This window comes from Lingula anatina, chromosome 1 (assembly GCF_051362555.1).
Source record: "Lingula anatina isolate TDL-2025a chromosome 1, LinAna3.0, whole genome shotgun sequence".
NCBI lineage: Eukaryota > Metazoa > Brachiopoda > Lingulata > Lingulida > Lingulidae > Lingula > Lingula anatina.
Genome location: NC_141767.1, coordinates 37,134,955 through 37,159,250, shown reverse-complemented (window position 1 = coordinate 37,159,250; position 24,296 = coordinate 37,134,955). Strand labels below are relative to the sequence as shown.

Genomic DNA, 24,296 nt, shown 5'->3' with positions numbered 1-24,296 from the left:
GATATCAAATAATCAATAATTTTCATCATTTATATGATATGGTGTATTGTCATTCCAACAATGGGAATGCATATGTTACAACAGTATTCTATTTTAGTAGTGATTTTTGTCTTTGAAGTCCAAGAATGATTAACAAATAGAGGACAAAGAGAATCCTGTTTATATTTAGGTGTGCCCATATGGTACGGCTATGATAAAATTAATGTAGATGGGGAAATGACTAACAGTGGATAGCACCAGCTGTAGATTACCAGAATACATTTACATAATTTTTAAAGTAAATACCTACAGCTCAATTCTGAAGGTATTATACAACATTATATTTTTATGACAATTTAAATTTCAAATTCTTACTCACCTTTTAATTGAATTGTCAAAGTATATAAGTAGAGTTGTCCACAGCAGGTAAATATGCAACATGAAAAAAAAACACAAAAGAAAGAAAAAAACTTTAATATATCTTTACCTTTGGAAGACTGAGAATAGAAGCAAATATATAACAATGCACCACAAGTAAAACTTATCTAGGCAATGTGACAAGTAAGTGTAATCCAAGAAGAAAACAAAAAAAGAGATAACTTAAGGAGCAGATAGATACACAGTATATGTTGGTTTGACACAAAATGATCTAACAATATATTACATTAATTTTTTTCCATAAAATTATCTAACAATATATTAGATTAATGATTGGGGGAGGGGGGGATTAAATACTTGTTGGTTTTATAGCCACAGGTGACAGAGTATGAAGTCACTGTCAAGTATATGATAACAACAATTTTCTTTACTTAGTAAAGTAGGGAAGAACATAAGATATAATCTTTTAATTTGGAAGTCTATACACTAAGCATATAGCTAAGTGAATTTAAGGAAAATCTTAACAACCTTTGTGACCAAGGCATTCCATTTTATTTAACAATCCACCTATTGAAGTTAGAGTTAAATAGGTTTGAATCAAAACAGCATTGAACTTTCATATATCTCTAGATAACCAAACACCCATTGTTTCCACTAAACACCATTAAGCTTACCGATAAGCTAAATTTCTGCTTGATAAAGAGGCAAAGGTAACTCCATAAAAACTAAACAATACAGCACAACAGTTGGATCAAGTAGAGGAAATACGATTTGATTTGAAAATAAGCCACTTTTGCTGTGGTAAACTTCTCTATCACTACCACTTATTTTGAATACTGCCTCTGGTCTGATTACATTAACTGGAGAACTGACAATGTTTTATGGAAATCATTTCTTCTATCAATGTGACTGCTATATGTAGTTACCACCATCGCCATTACTTGGTTGGAAGTACCGCACTTACTACATGGACAGATGGACTGGTAGGTTTAAGTCAAAGCTCTTAGGGTTTCTTACAAGAGAATATGAAGCTTAACTGAAATCTTTATTAGCTATAATTCAATCAAATTGCACTTGAAAACTGTCATCAATGGCACTACATTCTGCACCTTCTGTTCCTTAGTTTGGATCACAGCAGGTTAATTTAAAACGGGGGTTAAGCTTTTGTGCTTTAAAGGCTGGATATTACCATCATAAAATATTTCTGTTGTATTTGCGAACATCATTTTAATCTCAAAAATTTTATTTGGTGCATAGAATTAGTGTGGTGGCCCATTATATTAATGTACTTCCGCAATAGGTTATCATCTGGTAGGTCATGTGAGATATCAAGTCATCAGAGAGAAAAATAGCATTTATTTGTACCTATTCGTTCCATGCCTTTCACAAGACAATCAATCAGACTAATTATATAAATGCATCACATATTCAAATGCTGCTGCTGCAATTTAGCATATTAAAGCATCCAGGACAAAGCAAAACTAGTCATATGATAGCAATATTTTAAGTCAATAGTAATATCCTATTGCCATCTATTACAGCTTCCTGTCTGTACGTAGCCAAAGCCTTAAAAACTGTATCAAAACTCATAAAGAACTTAACTTCAGTTTTTTTGCTTTAAAAGACAGAAAGGATAAACATTCTTAAGATGTCAGAAGCAGCAATTTATACCAGTTAATACTTCAGTATCATTCATCCAGAATTTCTATAATTCATAAATGGCACATACTTTTTGTAAATACCAGTACTTCAGAATTATGATATTAGTGTGTATGTGTGTGGGTGTGGGTGGGTGTGCACATGCGGGTGCATGTGTGTGTACTGTGTAAAGTAATTGAATCATTGTAAAAGCAACTCTCTGTAGATATACTGTGATGCTTAATCTACATGTACATAAGAGATAGTGAGCAGACAAAGATGTATTGTTTTAACCTTATAACATATCACTGTTTATCTTTATATCAAATAATGTAAACAAAGTCTGTCATGTTCAATACATGTATGAATCACAAGGTGTAGAGATGTATTCTAAAATTAGCCAATATACATAGGAATAACTATCTTGCACTTTCTGAATGTGAAATCAATTAATAAGCATGTACCAGGCAGTGGTAAGGACAAAAATCTTACAAATACTTAACTGGAGAAAAACCAACTGCATTCTAGGCATAGAATTGAATATTGCAGGCTCTTATTATAAAGAAAATAGTTTTACAGTGGACTTCTGATCCAAGTTTTCCTAAGTGACCCTTTTTCTTACAGTATATGACTGAGAGTAATTATGCTAGCGGAATGTCTTTATCATTACATCATCTTTACACGTCTACCCTTGTGTGCCATATTGGTTGACACGTCGACATTGTATTTAGCACTTGGTGCCACATTAATTAGGGATGCATTCATAACAATATGTTATCTTTTGCCTTATAGTTACAGATATTGCAACAAGTTCACAAGAAAATGCTATTGCCTCAATAGTCAGAGTAAATATTATTCTGCACAATAGTCAACACATATCAAATGATCCAGCAATCAATAACCAATTGATCACATCGATTAATTACATTTTTCCCTATGACTGGTGGGTTTTATTGTCACACTGTTACCCTTCCTCAAATATACTTGTTTATCTATAGTTTATCAAAACCCTCTAAGGTGTTATCCTTGAGGATATCTATAGATTAGGACAACAATGATAGGGAGTAGGAATAACAATTATTGAACTGTTTGTGATATGGTGCCTCGAAATGTGACAATGGTTTGTTTTCCGTCCTTTTTCAAGGTGTAAAGCCCTGTCAACACATTTTATCATCTTTAACCTATTACACTGCTCAGAAGGACATCAAAAAAACATCAATATTTTCATTTATTGAAAGAACAATTCTACCAACTTTACAGTGGTGCAAATATTCTGTGCCTGTTTTAAAGCAATTCTGAATGCCAGTCTTGGTCCAGCCATCAGAGGAGGAGGAAGAATACGTAAACTGAAAAAGCTATTAATTATATACTTCGTGCATGTTGCCACAATTTGATAGGACACATTTTGATTCCAGATGAGGTATCATTTCCACTACTTATAAAAAGGTATAGTCTAGAAAACCATCACCATTTCCTTTGGCCTAAACATTTGTGACATTACTAATTACCTCTGTTAATGTCATGGTAACGCAGATGTAACTGTTGTAGAATTCTATATATATATATATATATATATATATATATATATATATATATATATATATATATATATATATGGATATCAAAGATATTTTTTCTAAGACCAATATACATATACCCAGGCCCTACCACTGTATATAAAGTATGACAATTATCTGAATCACTTGTTTAATGTACCAGAGCAGTGGGACCCTGAAAACACTGAATTATTTATGCGGAAATCTGAAAACCATCGACCAGCTACTTGGGTCGCCGTCACATGGCTGTAAATACGCAGGTGAATGGTTCAATTGCCTGTAACTCCTACGTCTTCACAGATTGCATATAAGAACAAGACTGGACGCTACGACAGCCTTATTGGAAATTCTCAGCCATAATTTTATGAACATTAAGAACCAGCAAAACTGCACTGACTGGATGATCATAACTCAATCTATTTATGAAAGGTTTTTCTTCCAGCCTGACAAAACCATACACAAGATTACTCAGTGCGTGATTCCTTTTATTGAGATAAATCTTCATTTGATTTGAGGACAATATCTATCCAAGGACAATATCTATCCAAAAATATCTGTAGTAAGACGGAGATGAGGCATAGGCAGGAATATCACACTTCAGTAGACAAGGAGAAAGGGCGCAAATAAATTGAGGTAAGAGATAATATTGACAACTGAAATGGCAAATAAAGATGGTAGGTTAAAATCTCGCTAACTATCTCTAAAGCACCATCAGTTAATCACTTGATAAAGAAGAAAGCATAAATCTGCCCATTCATGACTGGATGGAATTCTGTTGTGTATTTATATCTCTTGGCAAAATGGTTCACAGTGTGTGTGTGTGTGTGTGTGTGTGTGTGTGTGTGTGTGTGTGTATGTATGTGTGTGTGTGTACGTGCGAGCACGTGCATATGCACACATGCACATGGGAGCACCTATGCAAGCATGCACATGCAAGACTAAAACCAAGAATAACAAAATCATGGAATATAAAACTAAGTCTATGAAACTGGAATTAATGTGACTGTGCGCTGTACTATCAAGTGACAAAAATTAATTAAACCACTTGAAATAGTGTTTCATGGTAGATAAGAGGTTATAAAGGCAATGAAAATACACATTTGCATACATCTTGTATTGATTTCCTTTAATACCTGTCCTTGAAAAAGGGCCCATCCTCTCAAAGTATAAGCTTTGACATTTGTGTTCATCTTCAGAGTGCAAGAACAGTGTAAACTGCAGGATATTTCATGGAATTTAATATATTGTGTGAGTGTTAGGTTAATAAACCTTGTCTTGAACTACAAGTAGAATAAAGTGCCAGTCAACTTCTCTCCATTTTGATAGTCCACTTTATTCAATGTCAAAATCTCAATAAATATGAATCTCGATTGTATTCTTTGAAGATTCTGTCCTTGATTTTTTTACCATTATCATTTTCAATTATCTTATCTTTGAATATTTCTTTGTGCTTTTTTGGTTAAAGATATGTTGGGTATAATCAAACATATAGTCTGTTTCAAACAATGCACATACAAACTGTGTTAATACAACAAATCAAGTTTGAAAATCAGACAGCAAGACTGACAAATATACAGACATTAAAAAGAAAAAAATTCAGAGTTATTAGGTCACATAACCAAAAATTGATGAAATAATCTTCAAATGAAAAAAAAAATCAGTAGTTTTTCTTTAAGCACCATGGCCTTTTCAGAATGATAACATCAAGAGTAAACACATATATATACATAATAGGGGTCAATTTATTTGATGCTGTGCCTAAAGATCTTGGTCACTCAGAATGTTCATAAACTACATTCAAATACTGAAAAGTCATGAATTATAGACAAAGCTGATCAGAATGGAAACAATGTGCCTGAATATAAAAAACTTCACAGATCAATACCCATTAATGACTGACCAAATAATTGCTATTGGTTTTTCTTGATTGGACACATCAGCCACGATAGAAAAACTGTCCTTAGACATTGATGAAGTGAGGTGAACCTAAATATGTGAAAGTCAAACCATTTCACATCTGGCACAGGCTTGGAGACAAAGCCAATGAAATGAACATCAGGAATTAAGCAGAACAGATATCTGAGACACTTCCCATCTGCCGCAGCATTATGGTTTAGAAAATCTCAGAAACAGCCCAGGAACATTGTCTTAAATCTAGGTAGTTAATCTAGGGAATCGAGATTCAAAATGTTACATAAAAACAGATAAATTCAATTATACTTTCCAAAGTAGTCTTTTTTTTTCAATTAACACCACTGTATAGATAGCTGCAGTTTCAGTTTAAACATAACATGAAATTGGACAATTATGGCGTATTCATGAATTAAATATTCATATCCCCGTGTCTCCTATATCCTGGTACCATCATGCAATGTCTAATGAAATGGATGTAGAAATGCAAACTGAATCTCTCCTCTGATCCCACTGGACATTCATCTTCCATTTAATGTGGATTTTCTCATTTCCTGTAGGTTCCACATTTCTAAATGCCTTTTTTTCTCATTTTCCCTTGTGTAAATGCTTGACTGGTCTACCATTTCCACTTCAGATCTGATCACTGTCATTAAACATTCATGTTCAGTTTCTTTTTTATTCCTTTTTTTTCTGTACATATAACCAACCATTATTGTACTTGATAACTTTCTCAAACCCATTTTCATTTACACGAATATCCTTTTGATTCACAGTCAGGTATTAAAATATGACATCAAGGGTGCAACTAAAGAGAATGTTTGTTCCATAGGGTTTCTAAAAATCCAGCAAGATTAAATTAGTTTTACAAATGATTGACAACCAGCTAGGGGCCAAGTATTATACAAGTTGTTCAAGCTGATGCACTCTTAATTTAGAAAATAGGGCAGCTAGACATGAGACATTACCATAAATAAGGTATGCTCTTTCACCACGAACTTAACGTTATAGCCAATAGTGTATATGGTATACCACTATTTTAATACTACTACTAATTATAATAATTTGGGTTTGTGTCTTTGATATATGCTCCTTCATTAAAAAATTTCAGATTTTGACTCTGCCAAGTTTGCTAACATAATCAGTAAATGTATTAAAACCAAAAAATCCAATTATGCAAAAAAAAAAAAAAAAAAAAAAAAAAAAAAAAAAAAAAAAAAAAGGAAGAAGCAATGATTATAAACAGAACCAAGAACCACAGGATATTAATTAGGTACTCTGTCACAAAAAAGTCTGTTCACATGCATATAAAATCAAAATATAATGCAAATAAGTTCAAATGGTTTGATTTACAAATAATAGCAAGTCTGAAATTGTTGTGGCTACATGTATAAACACACTAAATTTTCTCTCTTATGACTTACAGCGTGCTGACTATAATTGCATTAATCATCACATAATTTGACAGAACTTTTGATAAAAAAATCTGTATCAAACTGTGAATTACTGAGTTTCGAGCTCATTTCATCTGATATACAGAGAAACATGTTTCTGTAAAAAGCTACAAAGGGCAAATGCCAAATCCACTTCACAGACATTTCAATGAGGCTGCACACAGCAAAACCCTTGCAACGTCGAAAAAATAGCATTTGGCACTACAGCTAGTTTTCTTTCGACCAAAATGCTGCAAGATGCACAAAAGGTATTGCAGCTTTTTACATGGGATACAGGTAATTAAAAAGAGAAGATGAGTGTGCGTGTGTGTGTGTATGTGTGTGTGTGTGTGTGTGTGTGAGAGAGAGAGAGAGAGAGTAAAAAGCTCCATTTGTGTTTGAGAGAGAGAGAGAGAGAGAGAGAGAGTAAAATGCTCCATTTATGTTTTGTGATTAATGAAACTAAAATGATATATAAAATATATTCCTCTTGGCTATAAGGTTGTCAATACAGAGATGAAAGTGGACCTTTAAAAAATCCCAAAAATTTAAGCAGTTACGACACACAGCTGTGTGTGTGTGTGTGTGTGTGTGTGTGTGTGTGTGAGTGTGGGGGGGGGGGGGAGGGGGAGGGCTTAAATACAATACCAAATCCAAAGGCACATCTCTACAAATTGTTTGCAGTAGTGGTTATTCAGGGACGGATCCAAAGATATTTTCAGACGGTCTTCCAAATTATTTTTTTGATCCATCCTCCATGTTTGACCATCTTCCGACAGAAAAAAAATCAGATACCCATCAATGTAAACATGAAAATCTGACTGTCATCGGGAAGACCCAGAAGACGGCCTCAATCCATTCCTGTTATTTAATATGATAATTCTCCAGTCATGTTCCAAATGGAATTACTCCACTTGACACTCAAAATCTAAAATAATCACTATTGTTGCAGCTTAGTATTGGTAAATTATAACCACTGGTTATGTAAAAAATAAGCCCAAAAAGTCTCTGCAATGTAGATTGGAGAGTAGGACATAAAATAGTATTACCAGCCAGGAGTGAGAGACGCAAGTTCATAATGAGAAAAGATAATAAACAGACTCATTTTCCTATACAGCAAATACAAAATGCAGCATGTTTAAATTTCCCACTGAAGCCCATTCAAAATGATGAATACTTGACATTAGGTGTGGATAATCCAGTTATTTGCCTAATAAAAGTAAATATTTATCATCAATAAACCACTTTCCAAGTCACATGGACAATAAAAGACATTTAACAGCCTGATTCACAAAGATAAATGGTGAACTCGCAGAAGCCCAGTAAAAAAAGTTGATTAAAGAAACCTGAATGATCTGCATTGATTGGAAAACATTGTCTGAAGAAATCTTCACTTAGTTTAGGAGATGGAATCTTTTCAAGTTTCACAGACCAAACAACTGTGGTCAATTAGAGAAAAATTCTTGATGAAAGGAAGTTTCATATCTGAACATAATCCATCATCCAGTGGAACTGTCATTTGTTATTAGATTTTGGACATTTATTTGAAGGAATTGTGATTCATCCCGTAATACAGAATCTTTCCCAGTACCGTAGGCTCAGTCCTCACTTCTTCAAGTGTGCGCAGTTTGTGGCAATTGGTCATGTCATACTCAAATTTTTTTCATAAACCAGAGACAGCAGGACAGCATTCTTTGTGTAAACCTTTGCCTGGTTTCCTTGGTCACCGGGAGAGACATTTATGTTTAATTCACAGGTTCATATCCTTCCAAAGCCACAAAACCACACAGAACATTAGGAATTTATATTTGCAAATAGTGCATGTTGTTACTCTATACAGCTTTCCTTTGTTGAGACATGAAATCACTTTTAAAATGTTCACCTTTCTCAGATGAATCTCAATATATTTATATATCATAAAGTGATAAAAGGAAAAATATTTTCAAGTTCATAAAAAATTCTCAAACTTTTAATTTTGATTGTCCACGTAACAATTGTGTGTCTGGCTTATTTAAAATAGAAGCTGGCCATATCAGATGTTCCTAATGTGTTTATCTACACTGAAAACAGTGCAATGGATCAATTATTCAGTATCTAACTTTTGCAGGGAATCAATGGTATAGAGAATACATAGGTAAAATTAATGTTTGTCTTCAAACAGTCATCTATAGTGATGAATGTTCTGTTATATCAGATGGCATGCAGTCAGATGGTAGAACAATTATGGTAAAAGCTCGATGTCGAGTATGAATCATACAATGCATTAATTTTCCCAACACAGTGTTGTGAAAAAGAAATACTATGAAATGAGAGGCATCTTGCAATACGCAACTCTCAAAATGGAGCAGATATTATGCTCAAAGTGACTTTAAAGGAGGTATTAATTTGTTTTTCTATTAATTTTTCTATAACTTTTTTTCTAAAACAGCAGAGACTACCCTACCATACCCTTTGACTTATTATCTAAGTTAAGTCCAACAAATGTTTTTAACATGCTTTCAGTCACAATACCCATAATTATATAATTATAATTATATATAAGACATCAAATAAAATCACCATATAACATGATGCACAAACAGATGCAGCAATCTTACAAATTCCAGCTTGTAAATAAGGCAATCCTGCAATTGTCAGACAGGTGCACCACGACTTAGTGAATTTTTACATGCAACACTGAAAATGGATGTTTTGTGAAGAAAAATGTAGGCCTTATGAAAAGTCTATGTCTAAAATATGAGTTTTCCAGTTTGTTGTCCTTGGCACATATGCCATTATGATTCAACTGCTTCCTGTGGTCATGACAGGCAATCGGTCAACTGGCCAATCTGATTGTGTCATTGCTTTGTCCAGACAGAGTCAGCAAAACAAAGAATCAATACTGAATCTGACAAACTAGCTAACACTGACAGTTGCACATAAAATGTGTGGGGTGCTGCTTTAGTTAAGGGGATTAACATTAACATGTATCTGGCATGCTGCCAGTTTCAGTCATTATTGCGTGTAACGGTGTACACAAATTAAATCAGCCCTAACTGGCCAAATGGAGCAGCAATAATTGGATTGGGCAACAGACATGTGCCGATAATGTTCCCCATCAGGCCATTGCCACTGCTGAGGTATCATGACAGCTGGCCCGTGCCTGGCACACTTCCCCCATTACCAAACTGCCAATCAGAGAACAGTCTGATGAAAAGAGTTCTGGAATTTATGAGATTTCATCTGTAAGGCTTTTTATTGGACAATGAAGTGATGGTATTTATGGGGGGGGGGGGGGGTGGCAGAGAAAACCGGAGATGAAATTTAGAGGTTTCAACAACATGATTGTTGCTCTCTTTGTTATGTAATTATAATAGCAAGAACAGACAGAGAGTATTCAATCTAAAAACTGTTATTTCTTTCCTCATGACTGGAAAGCAAACTCAGGAAATTTACCAGTCCTTTTTTTATTGACAGGCTTTTAAACTACTGGCCAAGCTATTACTTTGGTATTTCTACAGGCAAGCAGATGCTAAATATATCTATCTTGTAACTGGCTCCCTTTCAAGACATCATAGGTATCAGGAAAGCAATCATTTCAAGAGCTACTATACCAATAATAAGATTGATCATCAACTTAACAGGGAAATTGCAGCTTTAATTTGCCAATACAGGGATACAGGGGCACAAAAAATATGTGAGCAGAAGCATGAATGAACTCACGTATAAACAACATTGAACTCAGGTGAGTTTAATCAGCTGGTCCTACTGTGACTAACTGCCCCTTTTTACTCCTCTAGGCAGTGCACTTGCCGTTTGCATGAAGTGACTTATGTGATAAAAAATCTGCTCTAATCAAAAGTATTTTGCCTATTCATTTTAGTTCTCAGCAACTGCATTGGCCATGATGGAAGAGGATCCATAATATATATCTCTTACAGTAAGCAACATCCATCTGTTCAAAATCAAACATCAGGCACATAGGCCGGGGGGGGAGGGGGGTGAACTGCCTCCCTCTCCCCACCCCACCCCTCCTTTTTGGCTGGAAGATCGGCTCTGAACCTTTGATCAAGTTTTTTTTCTAACATGACACGTTTCACAGTAAAATTGCCTAATTTTTTAAAGGAAAAGACTTTCCCCCCTTTGAAATTCTTGTTACAGGCCTGAAAAAGCATTTATATCTATATCTCTACACTGTCAATTTTTTAAAAAAAGCCACTTAGACTGTTCTAACTAAAATAGTCCTAACTCTTAAAAGTAAATAGTTTCACTGTGAATAATGATAGTAACATATCTGGATCAGGTTAGAATCTTTTTGGTCCCCCCATTAACCAGCTAGCCTGTCTATGCTGACCACTTTACTGAGGTATTGCCTAGGTAGGGTGCAATCAAGTGTTTACATCCAGGGTTTAGTAAACTACACAGTATGACACACCCTAACTCATGTTCTGGGGCCTATTTCACAAAAACAAATTTCAACAAAAATTTTGTCTCAGATAACAAATCAAAAAATTAAAATACTTCAGTTTTGGAAAATCAACAGAAGTTCATTAAGAGGCAGTTACTACTGCTCTAAAATAATACACTTTTTTCTCTTGTAATAAAACAGGTGCAATTCTTGATTTAATCAGACTGCTTTCAGCTTATCTTATGTCAAAGTAGACTCAAATTTTGGTTGAAAAGCTTATCCCAACTTTCAATGTTAAAAGTTCCATTGTGAAACAGGCTATTGTTTCATCACAAGGCATGAAACCAGTGTCATCTGTCCCCATACATCTCCTGCTCCTCTGCCTCATCACTGGTACTACCTCTTTGATGTCATCAGGACCATTGTTAGGCACTTCTTTGATCTATTGTGGCACCTCATTTTTTCAACATCTCTACATCTTCCCTTTGATCCTACCAGACCTGTCTACCAACAATTAGCAGTCTCCTCTGCTGTAGCTTGACATCTGTGGTTTTCCAGGTAACTCAGTTGGGAGTTCCACTATATCCAGGTTCCTTAAAGCTAAGCTAACCAGCCACAACCCTGTATAAATCAATACTTTGCCAGCTTACTCCTGTCCCAGGCAGCTGTTGTTTTCAACAAGGCCCTGACAGTGTATAGCTTTTAGCTAATTGCCACCCCCACCTGCTGTAGTCTGTGGCTATGAGATAATTAGAGTCCTGGTGCTTTGAAGCTGCCCTACAGCAGGTGACAGTTATTAAGCCTCCCTGGCCAGATGACAGTTTTAGTTCAGTCATTGTGAAATTACTGGGGCTTTTTTATTGGTAGCGATTTCACCTACTTCAAAAGATGCCAGGGTATTAATTAGTGAATATCTATCTGTAAGTCTCCTGAACACCATCTGCAAGGTCCAGGTGACTTGATTTCCATCACTCCATTCTAGTGGTCTGTCCCTTTTGTTTCTGAAGCTCTCCGTCATGAAATACACCTATATATTAATATTCAGGCCTTCATTTTCTAGCAAAACACCTGACAGCAACCCTTAAATGAATTTCAGATAGACTCATCCACACAAATGCATGTGGTACACACACATACACTCATGCCTTACACATCATTCAACGTTTCTTCATTGCATTTTCTTAAATAAATATTGGATGATGTCAACAAATGTACAATCTGTTGTTTTCCCTAGTCGCTACTGCACACAATGGGTAAATTAAGAGCACAAGTCCCTTGACCATATGTTCTGAGATAGGAACAGTAAAATGGTAATAAAAGAGAGAGAGGCCTTCCCCTCTCATAACCTTCTCTGTAACTGCCTTTTCCTACATTTTTCTGCATCTTTTCAAACTTTCTTTTCATGATCAGTCACAAGTTCTTATTTTGCATGAAAAAAAAACCACAAAAGGTCAAAATTTATTTCCTTAAGTTTATTCTAAATACACATACAGTCCAGTAGTTGCAATTCAACTGAGCACCATACTATCTTTGCTGACTGTTTATGTGGCAAAAGTACATTGCTTAGTTAAGATGCCACAACTAGATTGTAAATACACCTAAAAGCCTGAAAGATAGGCTGAGGATGAATACAGATGACATTGTTATTGTTTATAATTTGAAATAAACACAGACCAGCAGTATCAGTTTCAAAGGGACAGTTTACTGACTTCTGCATATCCTAAGACCCGCATGTATAATAAATCATGATTATCTCTGGGATGAAACTTCCTAAATTATCCTATTTAAGAGGGAGGGTACCTCCCCCTTTAATGCTTGAAGTGTGCCGCTTGTCAAAGTGAGCCCTCCACACGTGCCTAATTATTCAGATGGTTGCTTCTATTGTGTTAACAGAGCAGAGGCAGGCAGCACTGATACTTTAATTGTGCAGCCACAGACTTAATGACAGCGCGGCACACCGGCCTTTGATAACCTGTGGTTGTTCTGTTGTATTAGATTAATAAGAGCCGGCATCCACAGTATATAAAAGCAATCACAGTCGTGTGCCGGCTGTCAGTTGGAACTCTCAGGCACGTGCAGGTGACACCTTCTTTGAATGAGGAGCTTGTGGGGACTTAACCATAAAACCAACAAATTATTTGGATTTAACTGCCGGCGTGTGCACCCTCTGCAGGTATGCCTTTTGACTTTTAGAACCAGTGTAAATATTAAGTGAGCTAGGAGGGAGGTTAAATAGGGACTTGTTCACTTCAGTTTTAAGGAGAACATTTTTAGGTCTATAATCAGTGCGATTGGACTACTCTGGTGTTTAACCTACCCCCATCCACCCTACCCCCTGTACTTCCTGACTTGAGTTGTAAAATCACAGTGTTCAAGACAAATCTGAAAAGGGTGATTGTAATCAAGTTTCATTCTCTTAAAGTTAGACCTAAAATGGTTTACTTAGATCTGATGAGAACAGGGCTTCAGAATGGAGGAACAGCATTTGTCTATTTTCTTCAATTTAGGAGAAAGATAACCTAAAGGAAGTAAGGTCTGTACATTGATTACTAAGTAAAAACTCTGGTTAATATTCAACATGTTATTTTCTTTAAAAAAAAAAAGAAGTCTTATTAATGGAGACTGATTTTAGATGAGGCAACAAGACGCCTATCAAATTCTTTACAAACCAGAAAGGATAAAGTGTATCCTGTGACTTATTTTCAAGAGTCTTCCATAATGTATCAATGTGATCAAAGTTTGTTTATCTAAATGGAGTTAGAAGTGCCATAAAAAAAAAGAACCAACAGAAATTTTCAATTAAAGTTCCACCTCACCTATGCCAAGGTTTATTGCACTCTGTTGCCACTGTAGGGAATCAACAGAATGTTGATTACCACAGCTGGACAGCAATTAAATATTTTGTGAGGGGAGAAAAGTGTGCCTCCCTTGAGGGAGGCAAAGTGTGCCACTGACTGCTGTGGGTTTCAACGAAAAACTGACAGTTTACAGGGGTCATGTAGAGGATGACTCCGTACTAGTGGTAGAAACTGTCCTATCTGATTGAATTTTCATGCAGTGCCACTGCCTCAAAAACAATGCTTCTCTGTCGATGATACCCCAGTTTTATCTAAACCCCCTTTTAATCTGAGTCAGATATCAAAAGTATTTTATCCACTGGATATTTAGTGCTACACATATTATCAATATCATTCCTGCTTAATGCCTTAGATTATTTTCATGAGAGTCGTGTCAGGTGGGGGGATAAAACAAGTTAGAAGTAGCATCTGTTCCAATACCCAGAGTATAACTAGAGACTGCCATACACATGGATCTTCTACCCACTGGTATTATCTCAGCCTTTTGTTGGCAGGGCTTTTTTCTTTTTAAGATAACAGATGTACTTAGAAACAATGAGATTAGTCTAATGAGAAGAAAGCTTCATAAGCTGAGTCAAAGGAAAGTTATGCTAATTTATTGAATTAACCATTGCATAATCTTATCCCGGAAGCCTGTAATCTTATGAGTTCCATCAATAAATATTCTGCAGAGTAGAAGATTACTATTAAACTACGCAAGCTTTAATACATGGCTGCATACAGCAGACATTTGTAGGGAAATCAATAAAATAGATTAGGTTTCATCTCAACTTCCTACTTTACAACTAGAGGCCAGAACACAATGAAGGCTAGGGAAATTAATGAATCTTTTCACTTTCACTGTACTGTTGTTAAGTGAGAGGACTGGATGGCTTTGTATGGCCTCTAACAATTCACTTCATTCGGTAATTAACACTGGTGTAGTACTTATAAACCAATCGCACAAGGGGACACATAGAACCAACAGCTAGCAGGTAAGAGGAAATATTTCACGGAACTAGCCCCTTGATTGCCTTAAAAATGATTTTTTTTGCAATGTGAAAAGAACATTAAAAACACTTTATTTCATTTAAGTATTTATACTTTGAGAAAATTCTGGGGAAAAAATTACGATTATAAAGATTGAGAACAATTCCAGTACAAAATATACAAAAGCAAAGACTGCTTGATCCTCTCTTTAACTATAGCATTTCATTAACGAATTCCAAGTACTACAGTGCTGACATCATTAGTGCAGCACATCTAGATTACCTGTGTGCAACAGCCTCGTAGTAATCTACTGACTGACAGGTAGAAAACATGTTCTAGCTCAGAGGTAGTTTTTTTAAAAAAAGAGGCAGGTGAACCCGGCAACCCAGCTGACAACCCAGAAAGAAAGAAAAGACCCTGCACCATGTGCCGCCAATTTTTATTTCATTTCAGTTTAGTTTATAGGTTACTCTGACTAGCAGATTAGAGCCCTGGAAACCATACAGGCTTGCATGGCATACTGACGCTACAGGTGCAAAAATATTTTTCCAGCACCAGCGGTAAGTTTATGATGGCCTAAAAAAGCCACTATAGGTCAAGGGGTATGAACCAAGAAAATCAGAGAAGATCGTAAATGTTGCCCACAAATCATGGCTCTCCAAGCTGTTTCCAGTGGAGTTTCTATTTAAATGGTTGTAATTTCCTTTACAGGCACCATATTGTCATCGATGTGCTGGTGAAGTGAGTGAATTGAAGAACTTAAGGGAAAAACAAAACATCAGTCTACATTCAAGATGAAAAACTTGCAGAGCCTTCAAACTGCATTGGCAGTCATGGTGATGTGCATTACTGGATACAAGGAAACGATGGGTGAGTAACAGAGTAATTTATATCTGTGCATTGGCATCACTGGTAGTAGTAGAGCTAACAGCTGTTGTATGTGTATGTGGATTAGCACTGACTCTTCTCTCTGGTTTTAAAAATATAAGAAGCTATAAGACTAATACACTGCACTGAGTGAGCCCTGTAAGTTTATCTCTCTCTGCCTGTACTTATTTGTAAGCTTATCTTATGCTGGTGTTATTTTGGTGTGTTATTTCATTGTTGTGGCAAATCTGAATTGATAGTAATATTGTTTATGTACGAAGATAGGGATATCGCTAGGTATGTGGTCTGTCATATTTTCAAGAATATCTCATGTTTATGGACCTAAAAGTGGGGTTTTAAACAGTTATTTGATAAGTTATTATTTCAAGGTAGCAATATTATTGTTTTAGCAAGTATCAAGGAAGACTCAAAATTTTTTGATGCCTTTTTGCAATATAAACATTAAAAATGCCATTTATTAAATAACCAAAGGAAGAATAGTAAAAAAAAAATATTCTCTACATATCGCTATCATTTTAGAGAGAAAGAGTTTCACATCCATTATTACAAAAAAAAATGTTAAGAAGGCTTAGTCAGTGCACTACAGAAAAATAGCAATCACGGCTTTTTATCAGTAGTAATACACCAATATTTAAGCAATTATTGACCAGGTTCTTGTCTGAAATTACTTTCAGTTTAAGACATTGACTGACTGAACAACAATCAATGAGTGAAAAAAGATGTGTTCAATACAAAATGAATAATCAGTCCACACAATGCACACTCATTGTTCTTGTAAACTGATTTCAATAAGGAAGTTTTAGCTCTTTCAATGCTATACTTAACCAGTAATCAACCCTTCATTCTTAAATCATGCCTACTTAACTTTTACGCAAGTCTGTGTAACATTATTTTCAATGAATTTTTACAACTATTTTATAACATTTTTATTTCTAATTATCTTTTTGTTTATTGGTTTATCGTTTTCTCTGCACCTCACCATTATACCTCTGACCTATGAGAAATTGTTGGTCTCGTGCTGGTGTTTGGTACTTTTACTCTACTGGGGTCACTTACTATCTGCAGAAGGTCACTCATCTTATCTCTCCAGCATGAGATTCATGCTACACATCCACATTCAGGTCTAGTGTAAAAACAGCTGAATGACTGGAGATCACCCTGCAGCCCCTTTCTCTCAACAGTTTTACATGGGTCCCAGCATTAAACAAGGTTTCAGGCCTAATTGGAGGAAGCACAGGGGAAGCAGATACTAGGGCAAAATCATTTCCCCCTATCATCCTTGACCACCCCATCTTGTGCTAAGTAGAACATAGGACCACAGAAGAGACGTAGAAGTTTTTTCTTTTTTTATCAAATGATCTTAACTGAAAACTACAAACTTTAACAAAGTTAAGCTATTAAAGAATGATCTTAGCTACATATATGAGCACCAGTTGTCAAGCCTTATTATAATGTTGTTTATCACAGTCATGTATGCAGGCCATATGGAGTAAACACTTTATCTGGAACATCAGAAATATATTGCAAGTGACTGTGATGCTCTAAACTTTCTTGAATTCATTGTCTTGACTTTGGTTGTCCTTTCACAAAAATAATTCAACATTATCATTTTCATTTTTTAAAATTTTATAATAAAAACAGAAATTTTATGTTTCAACATTGTAGATGTACTGTATCCCTCAAAATCTCCTCCAGCTGCTCTGGGTTGTTTTCATTTCGCCTAATATATTACTGTTTTTGTTTTCCTCAGCTGAACCCAGAAATGCCAGCATCTGTTTTGCCCATCCCAGCAATATTCTCAACCTGACGTGCAGCATTGGATCCATGATACGCATCAACAAGATCATTTACGGCCTCAGTGCCAGTGGAAAATGTAACTACACTGAAGGTGACTGTCATGTAACTGAAGACACGCCTTATTCCTGTGTCGGCCAGTCACACTGTGGTATCAACCTGCCATCTGGGGACTATGGGCGCTACATCCCCCACTGCAAGCAATATAGCAACTACATCCAGGTTGAATATGAGTGTATACCAGGTAAAAAAAGTTCATTCATGGTGTTCTTTACTGTTGAAAGGCGGGCCTACTTGCTGATGAGTGAAGGTTTTTTTTTTTTTGGGGGGGGGGGGAGGGGGGGGACTATTTTTTGTTTGTTAAGAGTTTTTCCAACATTGCCATTTAATTCTATAAATTATCAACACATCATTTACACAGTTATAATTTATAATAAAATATAATGTAAGCAGTACATTACAGAACCATAGTTCATTTGTGATAACAGAACTGAGCATTAGGCATAATTTGATCAATTTGTTCATTGTAGTGGACTGGAGCGTCGACATATGTGACGAGCATAAGGACAAACTTTTCACCCAGAATGGCTACATCCATAGCCCACGTTACCCTAGCAACTACCCTAGCAACAAGGACTGTGAGCTCCATATCATTGTGAATCCGGGTCAGAAAATAAAACTTCTGGCTCTGGACCTCCACATCCAAGATGCCAATGGCAGCGATTGTGAAGATACGCTTTACATCCACGACAATCTGCGTGGTTCTACTCTCTGTGGCAGCAGACAGAATGACCTGATCTTCACCACCATGGCCAATGAGCTCATTCTCAGGTTCAAAAGTGGAGTCAATAATGGTCGAAGGAAGGGGTTGTGGTTGTACTTTGAAGGTATGGAACTTGGGGATCTATCAGGCTCTTTAATCCATTATATCAATACTTAGACTTTTCTGGGAACTGGTCAAATATATTAGGATTAATTCTTACCCAATCTCATGGGCAGGTTGTTTGATAATGTTTCGATTACATTCAGGTGCATATTATGAATTAAAAAAAAAAAACACAATATATTCTTCTTGATTTCTGAAAATAAAATATAAAATATTCAGGCACCATAACAACTAATTGCATTTTTTGCAGCTTTTCCTCCCATGGAAACAACACAGAACCCAACCTCTATTCCCACCACAAGGATGCCACCAAGCGCAAGACCGAACCCCAAGAATGATGTCATCCTGACCAGTACATTGCGAAATCAGATGAAAGTATCTGTCAAGCCGACCACCAACTCTAAACTTCTATCATCACTCCTGCCATCTTTTGCCACGACAGAGCTCAAGCACAGCCAAAAATTCCTAATGCAGCAAGAAGAAGCAACCATCCCTGCAGGTAAGAATACGCCATCAAGACTCATCTCCTGCCTAGATGTGATCTGATATAACCTGCACAGTAAATTAGTTAGATTTGCAAAACTTTAATTACGTCACTTATATATATATTTTTTTGTAAAGAAAACCGATTAAATTTGGTTTTAAAAAATTAATAGAAAAAAATTAAGTAAGAAATATTTTTTAACCCACTTTGCATGATGTCTGCCATGTTGTCCAGCTTCTCAGTTGTACATGTGCCAAGCTTACCAGAATATCTGCAATCATGGGCTTGCTGTAGAATATTAGTAATGCTGCTTATTAGTTACGCTTTGCAATAAACAAAAAGTTCAAAAAAAAAAAGACACCTATAAGAATTTCACCATAAAACATGTATCTGCAAATCATCCACTGATGTGAAATTAGATGACAGAAAAAAATGAAATAATGTATTCATTTGGTGTTTTGAAAAATATGAGCAGCTTGCAAAGAAATTAAATGAGCTACTTTTTTGGGTGGGTCTTTGAATAACTTTGAGAAATTAAACCTGAATGTAATGCACCAAATGAGCATTACGTAGTGACTAAAATGACTTCTTTACATGAGGGGTCAATGAAGGTCAAATTTGGCTTCGCCTCTTACAGTAAAGGTTTAATTATGCTGTTCTTAGACTTCGGCCATTTGTTTGCATTTGTTAACTCCCATGCTATCTTTTTATTTGATTTCAATCAGAAACTGCTTTTTAATTAGAACACAATATAAAACAAGCATGCCTAAAAAAAGATTGTCAAAGGTATTTATGAACATGGCTGCAACAAGAAATAATCTTTGGCAACTCCTTCCCAAAGGAACAAACTACACAATACACATTCAAAGCTATATAGAAAAGATGAAGCAATATCTTTGCATTGTCTTGCTTTCCTTTCAGCTGCAATCATCGGAGGCGTCCTTGGGAGCCTGTTGTTAATATTGGCTGTCCTAGTCATTCTTCTCATAATAAAAAGGTATAGCCATTTTTTCATTTTACTTTTTATGTTTTATGAGTTTCTGTAAATGCAGTGCATGTTATCGTTATGGGGAAGATGCTTTGTGGCATCTGGGAATTGCTTGCATGTCAGTCTGCCCTTCCCTCCTTCCCGCCTGTCTAGACTGAATTGTCTAAAACCACCATCACCTTCCATTTTATCTCGTGTTTTATGCAGGCCTACTCAGCAAACGCCACCAGAGGAAGTATACGCAAAGTTGGAAGAAAGTTCGCAGATGCCTCAAGCGTATCTTTAACACTCTGAAAGAGACTGCAAAAATGTTTGAAACTATGGGAAAGGATGTACCTGACATTGACTTAGATTGAAAAAAAATACAATTTATCAATTATGATCTGCATTCCAAGAGTATATGCAATGAGCCAAAAATGTTTACATGAAAGCATGGTCTTTTGACCTAACAAATATGCTCTGCAAAAAAAAGTGTTCCTTAAAGAAGTTCATCTTCTGCAATCTGACTGAAAAAAAAGATTGGTTGTATTCCTACTACAAACAGTATGTATAAGTGCCACACAAAACTTTGCCTAAAACAGTATTTGCCAGTCAAATTATTGGCAGTTATAAGTACGAAATAAGCCAAAGCAGTATTTCAATGAAGAGCAAAAAAATTATTTTTCCTTATTTGAATTTTTTCTCAACACAACTGAGTGTTGATGATCAGAAGTATTTTTCAACCCAGTATTTTCAACTGATTATATAAGTATTAAATAGCGGCCCTTTTTCACTTAAATTATGACCTAGTCACCATTGTGAGGCAAAATATGGTTTTATCTTTAGTCTTCCAATCCTCTTGAATCATCTTCATGCTACATACTGCCCCTTTGGGACAGCTGCCTTTTTTTATATAAAACCAGCAGCTTGTTACGGCCGACACTGATGCATGCATAATTGTTCTCCGGGATTGTTTAACTGTGTATGTGACAAAGGTTTTTGATAAGGCAGGTGCTGCCATTCATGTCTGTCACAGATGGCCGTAGATCATTATATCATGAAGTCAGCAGGATTTTATATTTTAAGAACAAAATACTGTCTGCAGGGCATGAAACTGAAGGCAGACTAATTAAGCTATACTGCCATTTTTACATGTAACTAAAAATGTGTAGCCTTGTCTTATTTTAGTATTAAGAAAGTATTATCACCAAAGAAAAAAAATTGTACTTAACTTTAGTACACTTTTATAAGTAATGCAGAATGACATTCCTATTTGTGGTAATTATATGTTTGTATAATTCATTCTTAACTATTTTTGTACTTTAAAATTCCAAAATGTATGCATGGACTTAATCACATTCTGTGCTCCAGTCTGTATTTTGTGCCTCTAAAATGATTTCAGATATCGAGAACGGACACCTAAATATACTTCAACAAACGTCCTCAGTCCATCACATTCCTCTTCAACAATAATTGAAGACAACTCCAACACTTGGTACGAGTCCAGAAGTAATCACAACAAACTGAACACACTGACCTGAAGGCTGCCCACAGGTCAGCGTATGTGTGCGTGTGTGAGCTCTATCTGCTGGTCAGTAGACAAAAGGCAACCGACACGGATGGTGCTGCCATCTGGTGAATAGTGGCCAAATGTAAGGTCACAACAGGATGGAGGACAGTGGGATATCAAAATATGAAGGGACTCTAAACAGAAGTATAAAATGTAGGTTATTTGTAATAGAAAAAAATACACCAGATTTCTTCAACTTGCAGTTTCTGAATGCACTGTTACATCAAGAGTATGATCTGCTTTTTAAAACTGTTCTTTAATATCACATTTAATCTTTAGAAATTTCTCTAATTGTATTCAACTCTATGTATTTTAAATTTTACTTAAGTAAATGTGAATTTGGCTAAAAGCTTTTCACTGTAGCCTATATTGGTAAATGTTAGACAAATGCATGACTATACATTCAAATACTTTTAAGGTTCATATATGCAAACTGTATCAATTTTCAAACTTGATATGTTGTAAGTATATTTTTTACATTCTGACAAAAGATAAAATGGCAGCAGCAGTGATATTTAAGTATGGTAAATGATCTTGAATAAGTGGTAAACTTTTTAATTGGGCAGCTACTTAGCCATGTTTGAAATAATTTTTTTTTTTTGCTATAACGTGATGAAGGTGGCAGATGTGTATGGTAAATGTGACAAAATCAGTGAAGTGCTTGTGCTAGAGGTGCTTTTTAGAACCTCTAAAACAATGCAGACCTTGTGTGCAATACCTACTATGTATATAAATAGCTGTACATTATTTATCCTTCTTTGTACATTACAAAAAGCTTAGCATTGTGCAAGAAGAATTGCAAGGCAATCAGTGTAGTTTCTTTTTAATGTGTAAATTATTTCATCATATTCAACTAAGTTATTTATTTATTTTATGAATTTACAATTGGAAAAAAAGAAAAGTGACTTCAAATAGTCACCAAATATACCAATGTATCTAAGCAAAAAATCATGTTTCTTTCAAACCCATTCAAATGTGGGGAAGATGAAGTAGTATTTACACTAATTAATGATGTATATTGTATTTATTGCTAATATATTATCAAAGAGCTTGCATACTTCCAAAGTAAACATAGCAACCCAGATGCCATAGTACTAACTAGAAGTATAGTGCTGTATGAAGTTTGTCAGTCTGGTTTTATCAAAGTAAGCCATAGTTTTCTTTAATTCCTTTTATATATTTACTTAAATGTTAGTTGCAGTACCAGCAATCTTTACAGGATATAACAAATCAATATACCTTAACTGAGATTAATGGCAGTGAAAAAAATAATAAAAAAATCAAGGGAATAAATAAAAAAAGTTTTAGTTACAAGGTGAAAGTAGTATTTATAAAATGTTGCTTTATTATTTTTTTAAGAAAAATCATGCCACAGCTATTTTGTAATGTACCAGAGTTAATATATTAAATGAACTTATTGTCTTGAAAAACCATTATATTCAATGTATTATATTTTGTCCTGCTTGAGCAGTTGTATATACATCAGTTCCATGTTGCAGCTTATTATTATGTCCGCTAAAGTGAACTATGAATAAAGCTATTTAGTTATCTATATTAATTATTATGTTATAAATGACCAAACCCTACAATGAAAATTGAAAGCCTTTCATCATCCAGTTGGCATTACAAAAAGTAAATAACCATCATAAAAAAGACAGATATGTACATATCTAATCTATCAGAAAAAAAAACAACCTAAGGACCTTACATTTTCCGAAAACCATTAAGCCCAAAAAGTATCAAAGGTGCCACACAGGTCACAGATCAAGGCAAATATCATATTAAAAATCAACACCGTCAATAGCATGCATGTCACCTAAACTGCTGACTTTTCTTGAGAAAAAAACTCATTATTTGCGATGATAGACACTAAATGGGGAAAGAATCAGAGTGAAGGGGGTTTAAGTTTAGGGTGTTGGTTATAAGGACATTCTGTTTCCAAATTTAACCTCAACACCATAAAGGACCTATCTAAAACAAAGAGTCAAATGTACTTTGCATGCTCAATAGGGGTTAGCCTGTTCAATTCAGTGAATTACAATGACTGGTACCTTACATTTGTCATATAATTCAGATAATGTGTATTATGCTTCACTTTTTCAGAGTTTTAACATCAAGTTTTAAATTAAAATCAAAATTAAATTAAAATTGCCACACAAATGCATGTCATTTCTATAAAATCTATCAAAGCAAGACTCCCTACACTATCAGGATTTGACCTGCATTTATGCCACATAGAATATTCTGGCAAATTTCAACAAAAAAAAAAAACAATAACTTAATAATCATAATCACTGGTGACTTAATAATCATCAATATACACCACGCCAAAACAACATTAAAAATTCCACACAGAACCAAATTTGTTGTGTCACTGGAGACCTGTGTTTGAGAAGACTGATAAAATTTAGTTTACCGGGGTTAACTGTGTTAGAGAAGCTAAGGTAAGGCTTGATCACAATGTTAGAACATACAGAAAGAAAAATATATATATTGTCCACTTGTGCCAAATGAATTTCTTACCAGGCCTGAATGTTCAAACATGTAAATTCAGTTGAAATGCTGAAAAAAATGTTTTATCAAACAAAATTTCAAAAT

At 35.1% G+C, this 24,296-nt stretch overlaps 2 protein-coding genes across 9 annotated transcripts in view; one reads left to right on the top strand and one right to left on the bottom strand.

Moving 5' to 3' along the window:
* Nucleotides 1-24,296, bottom strand: part of LOC106162196 (activating signal cointegrator 1 complex subunit 3) — a 158,561-nt gene that overhangs the window by 89,218 nt on the left and 45,047 nt on the right. The gene's annotated exons all lie outside the window — the stretch shown is intronic.
* On the top strand, nt 1,134-23,250 carry LOC106154093 (uncharacterized). 8 transcript variants are annotated; one of them, XM_087001419.1, is made up of 8 exons: nt 3,272-3,441; nt 3,715-4,184; nt 15,821-15,979; nt 17,748-18,035; nt 18,322-18,678; nt 18,928-19,176; nt 20,083-20,158; nt 21,531-23,250. In XM_087001419.1, exons 3-8 carry the CDS (start codon nt 15,904-15,906, stop codon nt 21,667-21,669), a joined length of 1,185 nt encoding a protein of 394 aa, XP_086857545.1. In that variant the 5' UTR covers nt 3,272-3,441; nt 3,715-4,184; nt 15,821-15,903; the 3' UTR covers nt 21,670-23,250. The 8 variants fall into 8 exon arrangements, with proteins under 8 accessions (XP_086857546.1, XP_086857545.1, XP_086857549.1 ...); XM_087001420.1 differs by lacking the exons at nt 3,272-3,441; nt 3,715-4,184 and adding an exon at nt 1,134-1,340; XM_087001423.1 differs by lacking the exons at nt 3,272-3,441; nt 3,715-4,184 and adding an exon at nt 10,437-10,619.

What these genes read in the sequence shown, in the direction of transcription:
- LOC106154093 (XM_087001420.1), top strand. Translation starts at nt 15,904, where the DNA reads ATGAAAAACTTGCAGAGCCTTCAAACTGCATTGGCAGTCATGGTGATG. An exon ending in TGGATACAAGGAAACGATGG is followed by an intron (nt 15,980 to 17,747) that starts GTGAGTAACAGA and finishes TGTTTTCCTCAG; the next exon opens with CTGAACCCAGAAATGCCAGC. An exon ending in GTTGTGGTTGTACTTTGAAG is followed by an intron (nt 18,679 to 18,927) that starts GTATGGAACTTG and finishes CATTTTTTGCAG; the next exon opens with CTTTTCCTCCCATGGAAACA.